This window comes from Haliotis rubra, unplaced genomic scaffold (assembly GCF_003918875.1).
Source record: "Haliotis rubra isolate DU_JTF1 unplaced genomic scaffold, ASM391887v1 Scf248, whole genome shotgun sequence".
In the NCBI taxonomy this organism is placed as follows: domain Eukaryota; kingdom Metazoa; phylum Mollusca; class Gastropoda; order Lepetellida; family Haliotidae; genus Haliotis; species Haliotis rubra.
This window is the reverse complement of record NW_025766536.1, coordinates 654,903-671,210: the sequence shown is the minus strand read 5'-3', so window position 1 is coordinate 671,210 and position 16,308 is coordinate 654,903. Positions and strand designations below refer to the sequence as shown.

The window sequence follows — 16,308 nt, the reverse complement described above, 5'->3', positions numbered from 1 at the left end:
CAATAAATCCAAAATAATCTATCAGACTACGCCCGCTGGTGGTCTAGTGTTTCCTGATAATCTTTTAAAAGGGTGGGCTGGTCTTACCTGCATTATTGGACTGAATGATGTCACAGATTATGTAAGTCGCCAGGATTTTGTGTTATTGATTTAATAACCAGTCGGTGAAGGTACTATAGTTGACTTAGTTTATTTACAAGAACTGAATTAACCATTTTTGCAGAATTACACATACATAAGTTTATTGTATTTGTGACTCAATAAATCCAAAGCCATGTTTAAGTCATTTCTTGAACAGCTTCCCAGTCTATGGGAAACAATATTGGCAAACTTGCTGAATTCCTAAATTCACCCATTACATCTTGAATGGTATGATTCACAGGGCAGCTGAGTCGAGGATAACGAGTGGGCTGAGAACAGCTGTTTCACCAACAACTGCTTCCAACAATGATCGTCCATGTTGACAGAGTTTTAAGTAGATTGTATCTATCCTAGCAGAGGAATAATGACTCCAGACCGGGAAATGAACAGTTCTAGCCGTGGCATGAACTATCTCCACTGGCTACTGAACTCTACTAACTGGGGAATAACTGTCCTAGCTGGGGAATAACTATCCTAGCTGGGGAATAACTATCCTAGCTGGAGAATACACCAATCTGAGCATGAGAACAAATGCCATAGGTGGGAAATACACCTATCTGAGCAGAGTATCTTCTCGAGTGGGGGAATATATCTATCCTTGAAGGGGAATAAGTATCCTTATTGGTAAATAACCATCCTCCTTTGGCAACATATCTATCCTTGAAAGACAATATATTTATCCTTAAAGGGGAATAACTTTCCTTGTTTGGCAATATATGTATCCTTCAAAGGCAATATATCTATCCTCATTGGGCAATACATCTATCCTTGAAGGAGAATAACTATCCTTGTTTGGCAACATATCTATCCTTGAAGGGGAATAACTATTCTTGTTGGGCAATATATCTATCCTTGAAGGGGAATAACTATTCTTGTTGGGCAATATATCTATCCTTGAAGGGGAATAACCATCCTTGTTGACCCTACTACACAAACTTTCAAACAGTTTGACCCGACTCAAATTCAGGTTAAGATAATCTCAGTCACCAGATCAGCAGTTAAATTATGGCCATCTGATAGGATAGGCTGAATCTGATGTCAGCAACCAAACAAACAAAGAATCAGAAAATACATCCAATGTCAACTGACATTAAAGGGAGATAATTTATAAAAAATTACTTGTGAAATCAGGTTATATAACTGTCAGCTGGAAACTTTCATTTCTTTTCCTTGGGAACAAACCTGATGCTTCTTCTACAGGGTTCCACTAACCTCCAGTTCTGACCTACAGGGTATGTCATATGGTAGACACATTAACCAGCGTTAAAAACAGAGATGCCAACCCTAATTTAGCCCAATTGGTATTTTGGTCCAAAACTGACGCAAAAATTAGTGTTTTTTTGGGCCAAAATTGGCATTAACATTTCCAAAAGGTTTTATTCAATAAAAAACATACAGATATTCTAAGGGCTTGTTAGTAACTGTGTACTCACCTAAATCAGTAGTAAGCATCCACATACAGCTTGATACTGAATAAAATGTGATTGGATTTGCTTGTGTATGGTACGTATGCTATTTGATAATTTAATTTAATGCATTTTTTTAACTACTATCATAGTTGCGTATTTTGTGTTGTTGTTTTTCATAACGAGTACGATAAAATCGTATGAGTTGGCATCTCTGTAAACACCAAGACTGGTTTGCTGGTCAAAGTCTTACATATTTTCTTACCGATCTGTTTACCTCCCAGTACATGGCAATAAAGGTACCTGAACTGCAATATATTGGGATACAATTAATTTGCCAGTACACAGCCCTAGTGATGGCTGTGGAGTAGTCCAGTGGTTTAAGTGTTTGCTTGTCAAACTGAAGACCCCGGTTCGATTCCCCACATGGATGCAGTGTGTGAAGTACATTGATGGTGTCCACCATTGTGACATTAATGGGATAATGCTAAATGTGACATAAAAGTAATCTCTCTCTCTGTCTCTCTATGTCTCACACACACACATAGTTAACACCCTTCTCATGCAGCCCACACTGATGAAATTAGCTACAGTTACTCACCACTCTATCAATGAATCAAGCACCTAGAGAAACAGCTGATACCTGAACAGGTCAAATGGCTTCACCTAGCAACCAGATTGTCAACACCCTACCTTTCCGTAATGTTAAGATCCTGTAGGTTTCTCAAAGCACATCTGTGGTGACACGTGAAGGCTTCACAGAGGCGGATATATTTTTACTTGGCTGACAAGGCTCACTAACTAGATTGAAAGATGAAATTTTTACATTATTTCGGGGTTATTTTTTTTAAATCACGGAATTTTAGGATAAATTTTGGAAAATGACATATACTGAAATTAATTTCAGTATATTAGTCATATGAGGATGTGTTAGTTTAGTGTGTGAGATGTTTGCCAGTTTGGTGAAACACATTCACTGTGTCGGAAATAACAAAGACAATAGTTTCTGACGTGTACTGCGAATTGTGGTTTCTTAAACGATTCGTCCACCCATATGTCCCATCTTAACATGACTGACTGACTGAGTTTAGTTTTACGCCGCTTTTAGCAATATTCCAGCAATATCACGGCGGGGGACACCAGAAATGGGCTTAACACATTGTGCCCATGTGGGGAATCGAACCCGGATCCTCGGCGTGACGAGCCAACGCTTTAACCACTAGGCTACCCCACCGCCCCTCTTAACATGAAATTGTGTGAGAAAATGATGATACTAACGTTTGAGTCGCATGGTCTGTTTATAGGCCTCCTGTTCGTGTTGCAACCACAGCGTCTTGTTCACAAACTGAACGCAATCGTCCGCTAATCCGTTACTTTCCATATCCAACGAAGCGAGTGTTGCCTTCTTCTCCTGTACCATCCGGGAATATCCACAACCAAACTCCAAGAAATTCACGATACAGAAATTCCACAACCCAGTATATATCCAGTGTATATCCTCAGGTATATCAATATATCACAGCATATACCTCACTGTTATTCAACGTGTCGCTAGATATCACAAAAACAAAATCCACCTTTTGAGACCTTCCCCCAAAATTTCTCTACATCAGGTCATGAGAGTTTCCCCCTTCATGTGATCTCACTGCTAAATGACATGCCATCAACTTTTTAAACACAATCACACACAAAAAACCACCACACTGTATCCTCAGCAAGAACAAGACTCAGCCCAAGTTGGATGAACGCAGGCCATGTGATATCACGAGTTATTCACTGAGCTGAGTGTTTTTCTGAATCAGGTGGATGACCCACTTGGGCGTATGTGTATCGAGGTCTCTTCATGCTAGCCTGGTTGATACAGCACTATGGATGGAGGGGGGCCAGTCACTTGCTCACATTCTTCTGCTGAAGGCCTGTATTCCACAGAGCAGGTCCGATCATCACACACAAGATGGCCGTGTCATGGATGTCCAAGGCTGTCCTGTCTCCGAGGGAAGCCGGGAAGGTTTGTGTAGGGGCCGTGAGGGTGCTGGTGCCCCATGTACACAGTATGTAGATATGTAGGTATGAGAATACAGCCAGTAATCCCCTCAGCCTCTTCTTCAGTTCTCTGAGCTCAAGCTGACCTGATTACTGGGACTGCTTCAGCCACTCACCACCTCCGTCTCTCAGTAACTCTCACACACCATAATTGGCCCACAGATTCCTGCCCCTCCAGCCATATTAATAATTGACCAATCAGGGCGGACGTAACAAAGGCTCTTCGTCAGCTGTTATCTGTCTAGGGTGAATATAATGAAGCAAGGCTGAGAGCTATTTTGGGAAGCTGAGGACTCTGGTACTAGGGGCCTGTCCTCTCTCTCTAGTCTACCTGCAACACAGCTGGTATAAAGCTGCTGTACATCAAGATAGTAGTAGCATCCACAACACCCACTGAATACTGATGAGAAGGACTGAACCACATCTACTCAGACTTGTCCAAGACAACTTCAAATTCTGTTATTTGCAACATGACACATTATTTTGAGGACTGTTTCATTTGAATGCAAGTCATGTGCTGGTTTTATTTTCAACAAGTTTTTCATTATGATTCCATTCTTACTCTCAAATTGACAAAAAAATATACTTTTTTTTATATTAGGGTGGATTTTAAAATTGGAAGCAAATCCTCTAAGACCATATGAATTCAGATTTCCCATAATTCTCTGTATTTACTTTCATCTTGTTTTTCAGATTGGATTGCAGTGAGTGAAAGGTCCCATGAGAATACATCCATGAATGAAGGACCAAGGGTCATATCAAATTATGGGGATAGGCAGGCATCTATTTTCGGACAGCCAGCCCAGAGACAGTCATGCTTCACTGACCCCTCGGCAGCTGGTCAACTACTGATCTTTAAAAACACTACACATGGTTCAGTGGTCAGATGAAGGCCTTATAGTGAGGAAACTGTGAATACATTTTCTTCAGGACATCAAAAGGTGACACATGGGCCAGTGAACAGCTGATGTCCTTATAGTGAGGCAGCCATGTAATCATCAACATCAGAGTAATACTGTGGTGACACATGGGCCAGTGATCAGCTGATGTCCTTATAGTGAGGCAGCCATGTAGTCATCAACATCAGAGCAATACTGAGGTGACACATTGGCCTGTGATCAGCTGATGTCCTTATAGTGAGGAAGACTCCCTGCTGTCAACTTAATCAAAGGAAAATGCCATAGGAGAGCTGAATGTCCTAATAATGAGGACAAGCAATCCTGCCCAAAGAAAGGCACTGAGATGACAATAGAAACTTTCATATTTTTGTACTTGAAAAAGTAAACAAATGAAACCAAACAGAATTCTCAATCTGCTCAGCAGGATTAAACACAACAAGCTGAAGCTGGCGCTATAGTGAAGCTGCCAGGGATACAATTGTTACATCACTGCCTGGACAATGGCAGCCTTGAATGGACCAGCAATTAACAAAGTCTCAACAGAAGGCCAGCCTGGTTTATTGAGCCATTGCATCAGAGGTCTGGTCAACAATATCTTTGCCTGACCCAACACAGGCCACAGAACCAGTGTGCTTTCATCAAGCAAGTATGTGAGGAATTTCAACTGTCCAGTCCAAGTCCACAGAATAGGTTCTCATTGCATCACACCAGCCACGATGTAATTAGCATATATCAGGTCAAAGGTCACTGGTGTATAATAAATATATCTCAATCCCAATATAACTGTTAAAACTATGAATAAACAAAGGAAACAGTACTAGTCTATTCATATCAGAACAGACGGTTATGAAAGCACAAGAGCCCACAATGTTGACTTGTGTGCAAGTGAAAGTTATCGTCACATAGGCAGTATTTCAGCCATACACAAGGGAAAAAATACATCGATGACAAATATATTTCAACAGTATAAAATCTGATTTTGGAATTTTTGTTGTTGACTTTATGAAAACTTTTTGGTTTTCAGAATTTTGTTATGAACTATGACAGCTGCATCCCAGTTAATACTTTGCAAGCAGGTCTGTCAACATGATTGAGTGAAACTAGGATAGGAATATAATGAGTTTACATAATTATTTACAAATTCCAATGGAGTACACTATGCAGTATTGTAAGTAGAAATTACAATTACTGTGTGTATTTGTCTTGGAAAGTAAACAGGAAATAGACATCAGTTCTACTCATGTTTTATCATTGAAATACCCATGATTGACTTAAGAAATATCCAATAATATAAATTCTAATAATTTTGAAGGAATAAACAGAAGAAATTGTCCCGTCGAAAATCACTTTGCTTAAAAAAATTTGTGGATGTGCAAAAACAGCAACCATACATTGTATAATACGTAAGATTATACATGTACAGTGTAAAAGTACATCATCATCTGAAACCTCGGGAAATCTAGACTTACTTCAATAACAGTTATTAATTTTGCAGAAAAGGCTAAACGGAAAAGGGAGGGACTGTGATACAGTCTAGTCACTACTATGGCCAGAATAAATTTCTTGTGAAAGTAATTGGATATCAGAAATAATATATTAGAATGTTGTATTAAGTATACTTTATATATCTAAAAAAAGTAATAGTAAGAGTAAAACTATAGAACAACTGACTGCTATTGAGGAATATATTTTGACACATAGCATACAGGGTTTTACGGGATGCAAGATTCCTGCGTTTTGGACGCAGAAATTTGGTGGAGTACCCCCAAACTAAAATCCTGTGCATCCTTGTGGAGGCAATATAATTTTTTTCTGGGAAAGAATGTCCTGAGTTTGTAATGATATCCCATATTAAAATATAAACATTCTATTTACAATCATTATTCTAATGACATTGAAAGTAACACATATCATAACATAATCATTATCAAATGGGAAGCATTCATTATCATTGATTTAATGCAAATTGATGGACCCCAAATTTTGGAAATGGACTCTCAAAAAAAATATGCCCTGAGTCCCCAGGACTCCCAGTTTCGAAGAGCTATGTAAAACCCTCAGCATAGCTTGATCACCAGATCAGTCCTCCAGAATTCTAAAATTCCACTCACAGATTACACCTCTTTAAAATTTAGGGTAGGTAGGTAGGGTGGATTTTTTTAAATACATTTTTTAAGAAGTAAAGTACGATCTTATTTATTCAATCAAGCTTGCGGCTATCATGTCGACTTTCTTTATCAGAATGACCAATGTCCTATGGTGCCTGGAAAAAACAATGACATCTGAAAGCTTATTTTATTCACACACCTAAGTCTAAAAAAACTAGGGTCGGAGCCAGAATTCAAGGGTCGGTCGGGTAATCGGAACCTCAACATTTTTTTTTTAGGCTTAAATATTAGAGATGGCAAGCAGTGACTTCTCTGGATCTTCCCTGAGGTCTATGATTGGTTAAAAGTCATCTTAAGATATATAATTACTAATTTTTTGGCACTGTGAGGATGCTAACATGATGTAAATTTCATATTATCAGGAAAAACATACTGAAAATTTTGATGCTTATTGTTATATTTTTGCTTTGAATAGTCATAAAATATAATGTTAAAATAACTCAACTTCAAAAATCATACAGAAATCCAAACCAAAATTTCAGTCTTGGACATAATTATAACTTTCCCCCAATCTGTCTGCCAGGAGCACTTAGTACAGATTCATGGATAAATCTTAGTCTTGTGTTGATTCATGACAGCCTCTGCTAATATCAGAATGTAGTTAGTAATTCTGTGGATGATCATTTCGCTGGGCAAAATACAGAAGTATTTCTACCCTTGCCTTTGGCAGTCAGTTACTAGAGACCACAGGCTTAGTGGAAGGTAGGGGTGGGTATTGCATAGAATTTTCATATTGCGATATATTGCGATGCGAAAGCATATATTGCGATATGTATTGCAATATATTGCAAGAAGGTTTTTTTTAACAAAAACTACTTATTATCGAATTAATGCTTGATTTATAAAGCAAAAACAGAACAAAATCACTATGCTTGACTAGGCTTTGATAAAAACGTTTAATGATGACAAAGTATAAATGTAAATAATGTTTGGCACAAATGAAACAAGGAAAGGAACGATTGAAAATATCCGAAGATTTCCTGGTGTTACGAAGTTTTCCGAATGCATGTCAAAATACCGGTTTTCGATCAGCATATCGCAATACGTATCGTGTTCATGTTTGGACCGGTTATATTGCGCAGCCCTAGTGGAAGGTTATCTTATATTTGAGGGAGTGGTGGGGTAGCCTAATGATTAAAGTGTCTGCTTGTCAAGCTGAAGACCGGTTTCAATAAGCCACATGGGTACAATGAGTTAAGCCCATTTCTGGTGTCCTCTGTTGTGATATTGCTCAAAGCGGCATAAAACTATACTCACTCACTGATATTTGAGGCTCATTTGAAGAGAACGTGATCATCCACCAAACATTTTGAGCATTGTGATATTGGCACCATTATATGAATCTTACATTTTTCACATAAGTAATTTATAAACACAACTTTGCAAGAGGATGAATGGGTTTGGGTTTAACATATGCACACACACTCGAACAAATAATCTGTACATCAGGCTTACCCTCTCTATAGAAAATTTCAATATTTTGACACTGGCAATTAAAAATCCAAATTTGTGTTGAAAAAGTTGTAATTAATTGATGACCCACATAAATAGTTGCTTTACTGACAAAATGGTCAATGAAGAGGAAGAGCTTTAAATGCTGTGGAATAAATCAATCAATGTATTGAATGCAACACCAATATAAAATGTCAAAATTCCTGTGAACTTATTAAAACAAGACTTTGAACAATAATTTGCCAGGAGACAGAATCCTGTGTATAAATCTAAAAATGCAGAAGTCATAACTACAACAGATGCTGAATATCAAATTGTTATATACAATAAAGATCATATCATATCCCCTTATCAAATACATCAATCATTGTCTGTACAGATGCATAGCAGAGCGGTAACACTGGCCTACAGACGTGCCAAAATGCTACAATGACTGGTCCCTCTAACTGTGTACAGTTGAGGTCAGTGCACCTTTGTCTAGGAGGCTGTTCTCAGAACTGACCTCCCTCCCTCCATCCACACTGGACAGACAGGGCACCCTACACAGCTTTCGTTCACACGGGAATGTATGAACACCACACAGACTATACACCACAAATGAAAGCTTACTTCAGCTGATGGTGACAACAACCCAGAAATGGGACGACTGATAAATATTATCAATTTCTGATAACACTTCATTCATGAGCAACTCACATTTTTTCATAGGTTACTTGCATAATCTTGTTTCATCACAAACTGTGGAATAATGTCAAAATATCACATGCAAAATAAATTTCATTAAGCCTTGTTTATACCGTGTATGATTCTTGGTAGTTTATCAATACAAACTAAACAAGATCTCACTAATCCTTCAGGAACTGAATTTCAGTTCATAACTTCATAGCAAATACTTGAAATGTACATAATTCAGTATTTCATCTGCATTGCAAAATACAAATATATGATAACAGCATAGTAATTTAAAAAATTGTAAAGACTAGATATGACTCTATTAATGTCACACCGTAAACCAATAGGTTTTTTGTTTGTTTATTGTTTAAAACCGCACTCAGCAATATTCCAGCTATATCGTGGCGGTCTGTAAATAATCGAGTCTGGACCAGACAATCCAGTGATCAACAGCATAAGCATCAATATATGCAATTGGGTTAGAATTGGTCTTCAGCAACCCACGCTTGTCGTAATAGGGTATTAACTGGATTAGGTGGTAAGGCTCGCTGACTTGGTTGACACATGTCAATGTATCCATATTGCGAATATCAATGCCCGTGCTGCTAATGACTGAAATATCTGGTACAGACTCAATTATTTACAGACAGCCACCATATAGCTTGAATATTGCTGAGTGCGGTGTAAAACTAAACTCACTCACTCACTGTTGATCACTGGACTGTCTGGTCCAGACTCAATTATTTACAGACAGCCACCATATAGCTGGAATATTGCTGAGTGTGGTGTAAAACTAAACTCAATCACTCACTGTTGATCACTGGACTGTCTGGTCCAGACTCAATTATTTACAGACAGCCACCATATAGCTGGAATATTGCTGAGTACGGCATTAAACAAGAACCAATAAAATACATTATCATTGGAATTAAATGAAAAATTTATGACTGACTATGGTAAGAAACCCAAACCAAATCAATCTACATTATTTTCATTAACCTGAACAATGCTAATGATAAGTGATATTCAGTCAATATATCTTAATGGTTTTGGTCTGTTAGATCAGGATTATTACTAGAAAGGCATCACATCCTGTATCAGGGATGGAAATAACTTTAAAATTGCTAGTGTACTCCGGTACAGTGGCACATGTAAAATCACTTGCCCTGATCATTTTTCCACTATACCGGCCTGTATTGTGTAGATCGATGCTCATGATGCCAATCACTGGTTTGTCTGGTCCACCAATGATTATTTACAGACTGCTGTTATATACTACTCATCAAAAGTTTAGTTTAGTTTGTCAACTGTTCCAAACTAGATTTTGCAAAATATTCCATACTGTTTAAAGGTACTGTTTACACATGAACTGATGTATTGTAAAAATTCGTAACGGAAAGATAATTGTAATGAGTGCAATAAATGATGAAACTCAGTGAAAATTGGCGAATTCTTAACAAAACTTTACACAAAAACACAGCTGTTCACATGCATGATATTTGCACATGCTTTCCAGCAATTTTTCTTTGCGCAGTTCATCTGCATAAGGTTTGCACTTGGTTCCCCCAACTAAGTGGAGAAATTCATCTTCGATGCAACCATATATATACATAACATATAGTGAGTGCTTCAAGTCTAAACTTTTGATGGGTAGTATTTAATTATCATATGGCTGAACGCAGCGTACAACAACTCAAACCCATTACTTATAGATAACTGGGAGTTACAAAGTCACCCAAAAGGTGATATAATGACCTAATTCGGCAACTAGTGTTGGTCCAAAACCCAAATGGAAGTTGACAACTGATTGCTGTATTCAAATGGCTGACAACTGGCCACTACTCCTTTCTTATACTTGGGGGGCGGTGGGGTAACCTAGTGGTTAAAGCATTGGCTCGTCACGCCGAAGACCCGGGTCCGAATCCCCACATGGGTACAATGTGTGAATCCCATTTCTGGTGTCCCCCGCCAGGATGCTTCTGAAATATTGCTAAAATCGGCGTAAAACCAAACTCAGTCAGTCAGTCAGTCTTATACTTGGGATTTCTAACATGGTTAAATCCACAAACATAGTTGACAAAAAGGTAGATCAGTTGAGTTTACATAAAATTCTAACTTAGTAAGTATGAGCTACAACCATGACCCAAGAACCCTTTACCATATCTTTAAAATGCCTTGAAATACTGGTACATCTATAAACATGATGATGAAATTTTACTCTTTTATTCCTTCCTATATTGTCATATATGTATTGATGTAATTGTCGCAAAAATCAGTTTTTAAAACATTTAATGTAATTATTTCCAAAAACAAGTTTAATATAATATTATAATTTACATAAACACATTTATAAATGTAATAATAAACCATAGTAAATATCTGCAATATTCCCATCCATTACCCAGCAACTGTGAAACAAATCATTTTAGCCCCATAGTGGGTTTGTTGCAACCCTGCTCTTAGACTAGTGTTTAGTCTCTGAATATTTGTATTTATGATAGAAACAATTCCTTTAAAATTAAAAAGGAGCCCCAGAGAGAAGGGAGATTCTAGATCTGCTTCATTTAGGGCTTTAGCATTGCTGAAAGAGCTAGGCAGAACGGAAAATAATGTGGTTGATGGACTTTGATACAGACTACCCTGCTCTATTACAGACTATATTGAGGAACATGTACAAGGATGTCTGTCAGCCTGGAGATGCTGTGTCCCCTCAATAGGTGTCTGCAGCATTTAGTGAGTGAGTGAGTGAGTTTGGTTTAACGCTGCTTTTAGCAATATTCCAGCAATATCATGGCGGGGGACACCAGAAATGGGCTTCACACATTGTACCCATGTGGGGAATCAAACCCGTATCTTCGGCGTGACGAGCGAACGCTTAAACCACTAGGCTAACCCACCGCCCCTCACGCATTTAGACAAAATACAAATGTAAATTGGAGTTAACAGTTCATATTATTTAACCAACATACAAATGTTACTATCAATACTAGGACTAAACCTGATCAAATGCAGATATTTGGCAGCAAATGTGCAGGAAATGTCTAAATATTCAGAAGTGAATTACAAATTTACCAATTCATGTTAAGCAGAGATAACTTAATCCATACTTTGATTTTATTAATTTTATTTCTTGAAGTTGAACATTATGTGTTAGGCGCCTAGTTAAGAATCCTGGATAAATCCCTGTGTTAAGTGTTGCGTAAAGATCATGAGAATATTTTTGAGAAACTGCTTGTTTACATACTTTTAGTATTGAGTATTGCATAATGCTGTAATTAAGCTCATGCAACACTGCACAATAATATATTGTGTCAAATCCAGGCCTGCTAAGTGACAAGTGGTTGATGGTGTGAAGAATGTTGGTCCACACAGTCTGGCTACCCAGTCCCTACTGCAGTCGACACATACTCTATAGTGCTGGAGCGATTAATCGTAGGAGCGGTTAATCGTTCGATCTAAGTCAAAATAAACGATTGTCGATTACAAATAAACTGCAGATCGATAATCGGAAATAATCATTATTGGATGCACATACTTTAAAACGTTTTATTCTACCTTGTCATGTTTTCTTATACTGAACACTCTGAATGAACGGGAATTGTAATGGCCGATCAAAAACATATAATGATTGGATACTTGATGATCCAAAGACGCTGCAAATGTAAGTAACTTGCTAGCGTTAACAATTGACACGTGCTGACAACATCCCGGAAGTTTGTTCGCTAACGTAGGTATTTGACTATGAAATGACCGTCCAAACGACACTAGCGATTATCGATCTGACAAAATGTAACGATAACCAGCTTTACAACTCTATGGATTGTGTGTTGGAAACCTTATCTTCACATGCAGGGGCGGAAATAACCCATTGCCCGACGCCCCAGTCCAGTGTTTTTTTCTGTCGCTCAAGCAAATTTGCATATCACACTGTACCGTGTCCAGTTGACTTTCCAATGTTAATTATGTTGTTTATTTAAAAAATCAACAAGAAAATCGGCCAGTATAGTGGAAAAATGATCAGGGCAAGTGATTTTACATGTGCCACTGTACCGGAGTACACTAGCAATTTTAAAGTTATTTCCACCCCTGATATGACAAACAACTGACTTGTAGCATGAAAGACACGTGGTCACATTTACGGAATAAATGCGTTTGATGTCATAATACTGACTCACTCATCAGAAGAGTTTGGAAGACTGTGTTATCAATATCCATGCACAGCAAAGCTACAAGACATAGAGAATCTCACCCAAGTGTCTTCTGATATCAATCATATCAACACGAGTTGATAAAGTTACAAATATCGGAGGCTTGCCGAGGATATTTTTACTTTATCAACGAGTGTTGATATATTTGATATCAGAAGACACGAGGGTGAGATTCTATTTATCATCCAAAATCACTCTTCATTAATTTTCAATGAAAAATGTACATCTCTGAACATGGTACTGCCATTAGACTTGCAGTGCAGCGACGTCATAGCATTGTGACGTCATCAAGTACATGACGTCATAGCATTGTACAAAATCTACTGTCAAAACGATATCTCCTAGGAGATATCGTTTGATCTCACACAAGCGATATCTCCTGGCGAACAAAGTTTTGGATGATAAATGTAATTAATCGCCATGAGAAAAATCTCACCAACAATAAATATGTGAAACTAATGATGAATTGGTAACATGTGCCTCTACATAATCGTTTAGTTCCACAGATCATACATATGTTCTTTGTTGAGCACAGAATTAAAATTCTGCATTTGTATTTAAAGGCACAAATGACCTCTCCCGGTGATAATAGTCAAAATGCCAATACATATCAACAATCAACAGTTTACAATGTTAACAGGGGGGCATGTACCGATTGATGGAACAGCTTCAACAGTGTTGAACATTCACAAATGAAAATAAACCAAAATACATTCATTGGAGATGCATACTAAATTTGATAACCGGAACTGCGTTTTGTGCATCAAAATTAACCATGCTCCTAAAAACATTGTCAAATTCACAGGCACCTCCATCGTCTGAGGATATCAGCTGACGGGAGGCCATTCATCCCTATCAAAACATAACCATGTGATTATCGAGACAGCGTCAGAGCTTGAGATTTAGATTCGTGTTTTGGGGAACAAATTTGCACCGTACATAAAAATGAAAGGTTTACGTTGACAAAACGTGCATGTCCCAGTTTTCTAATGATTTAATGATTCCGTGTTTAATCAATAAAACACTGCAACGTTTCTAGGACGAAATACAGTCCGTACACATTCCCTAGGTTGCTAAGGTCGCACCAACGACACTGATGTTTTGGGAAAGTTTGACGATGTTAGAATTAACTTGTAATTTTACACTGGACATTATTTTCCGCTAACTCATGGTGCATTTATTTTGACTGATATGAAAATACAAGGAACAATAACTTTGCTGAAATCGATGTATAAGCAGCGAAGACTGCGGAAGCTAAGACATGCATACTCTGAGTTATGGCGCTCAATTCAATTTAGATGCATACAGATGAATGAATTATATCGTCAACATTAAATACTAGGACATCGGGAATCAAAACGACAAACTTATCCAAATACCATGTTTTCGTTTGTAGGGAAAACGGAGTTGATACAAAACGATAAACGATAATTCAGATCGATCATGTGTTTGTGACAAGTCCAGACTCGGTCTCAGCAACGAAACAGATTTTCATCACGATATCAACATGAACATAGGTCTTAATTCTGAAACGTTTCATTAAATTAAATGTTCTTAACATTAAATAAAGAATGTTCTAAGTCTAAAAATGCCAAATATCAATTTATGTCGACATTTATTTACAAAAACGTGGATCGCGCGATAGGGCTGACATGAAAACACAAACAAGATGCGATTGCAAAGTCATGTCTTCCGTAGCACAGCATGAGAATTTAGGTCATCTACTGCGATCGCGTGTCTCAATCTTTAAGAATATCCTATATCTTAGTCGAAATAAACCACTCACCTTAAAATAGTTGCCGTATTGTGTACAATCCAGTTAAAAATCCTTTCGTTGTACCCTTTCCCTAACAGGAGTCAACTTGACCTGGCCTCTGTGATCTAAAATGGCGCGCAAATGGCGGATTTGAATTGGCCATCACATTTACACAATCAGGCGGCTTAGTAACCTTCTCTGGTGTGAAATAAATCTTTCACTGAAACATGGGACGTAGAAAATAGGCCCAAACAAAAAAATATAAAAATCAAGGACCGTTGCTACAGTATTTTCTCCATTCGGGAATTGTCGGATTTCAAAATGGCGGCTAATTCCACGAGCAGCGACGGCGTCGCTTATCCAGTAGCAGGATCAGCCTGATGGGAAATGGTTAAACGAGGTTAGTTGACACGCACTGGCGACCTTTCTTACGGAATTCACTCTCCCGCGTAGGTTTGTTACTATAGTGACAGTGATGTTTACAGCGTGGGATTTATTTCTATTCACGATTCTGCAACGAATGAAGGATTTAGTTGCAACATTTTTTCAGTGTCAAATAGCATGGATGTACGAATGTCTACAGTACAAATGACAAGTTACTACTATTTGAGAAATAGTGAGTGAGTGAGTTTAGTTTTACGCCGCACTCAGCATCATTCCAGCTATATGGCGGCTTGAGAATAGTGGGTATTATCAGAGACCATATATAATATTATATGATCTCTGGTATTATTTGAGATCAGCTTTTTATAAATATTTATTTATTATTATTAGAAATTCAGTTTGTTAAAAATAACCAGTTGGTCAATTAAATATTATATACATTTCAAAGGAAATACAAACTACGAAGACTGTTGTTTGAACTCTTACTTGCCAAAAAAGTGCAGATATTTTATATTAAAGGTCACATGCAACCCAAAAATCAAACATAATTAAAACACAATTATCACTTGTTCCTGACATATAATATACATTGCTGATTATGAAAAAACATATTAACAAAATTATAAGCGTACAATCGCAAATCAAAAGTGCAATATTGTGTACTTGGGTTTACTTGCCCAGAAACGAAGCAGCCGGGATACCGAACCCAGTCAGTGCGGGTGGGTGTGCACACAAGTTTAACGGCTGGTTCATTTGCCGATGCCTTCACGGCTCATTGAGTGTGTATATGTAGAGATGTTGGGTTTTGTAAATACATGCTCATTTTTTGTGTATAACAATTTGCAATCAACAGATATCATAACATGTCATGTGTACAAGTATCACATCTGCCTGTCTGTGTGATTACATAATGCAATTTATTTTTCACTACATATTCAATGTCTGCATCTAAATCACCAGGGATGTGAGTATTTCTTTTTCCCTCAAGCAGCGAATATATTTCAAAGCTATTTACTATATACTGCCATTTACTGTTTAATGTTTTTACTTGAAAAATACTATGTTCAGTATATTTTGTGCTAGATTGCACGCACACACACAAACGCACACACACACACACCGACCTACCTGGATCCGCCCCAGGATACTAACCTGAAGCATATTTTCTAATGGGGAACA

The 16,308-nt window shown here is 37.7% G+C and overlaps 1 protein-coding gene and 1 long non-coding RNA gene across 6 annotated transcripts in view; one reads left to right on the top strand and one right to left on the bottom strand.

The window, feature by feature from the left end:
• LOC124279209 (dual specificity tyrosine-phosphorylation-regulated kinase 1A-like) overlaps positions 1-15,033 on the bottom strand; it is a 98,481-nt gene extending 83,448 nt beyond the window's left edge. For 2 of the 5 annotated variants that reach the window (XM_046715008.1, XM_046715009.1), the window contains exon 1: positions 2,826-3,666. In XM_046715008.1, coding sequence (XP_046570964.1) covers positions 2,826-2,967 — 142 coding nt within the window. In that variant the 5' untranslated portion in view covers positions 2,968-3,666. Of the gene's footprint in view, positions 1-2,825; positions 3,667-14,775 lie in introns of those variants that run through there. The other 3 variants (XM_046715012.1, XM_046715013.1, XM_046715011.1) reach the window with 2 other exon arrangements.
• Positions 3,827-5,474, top strand: LOC124279212. The gene is made up of 2 exons (XR_006899326.1): positions 3,827-3,935; positions 4,284-5,474. It is a non-coding gene; the product is annotated as an uncharacterized LOC124279212 (long non-coding RNA).
• Positions 15,034-16,308: the final 1,275 nt, after the last annotated feature.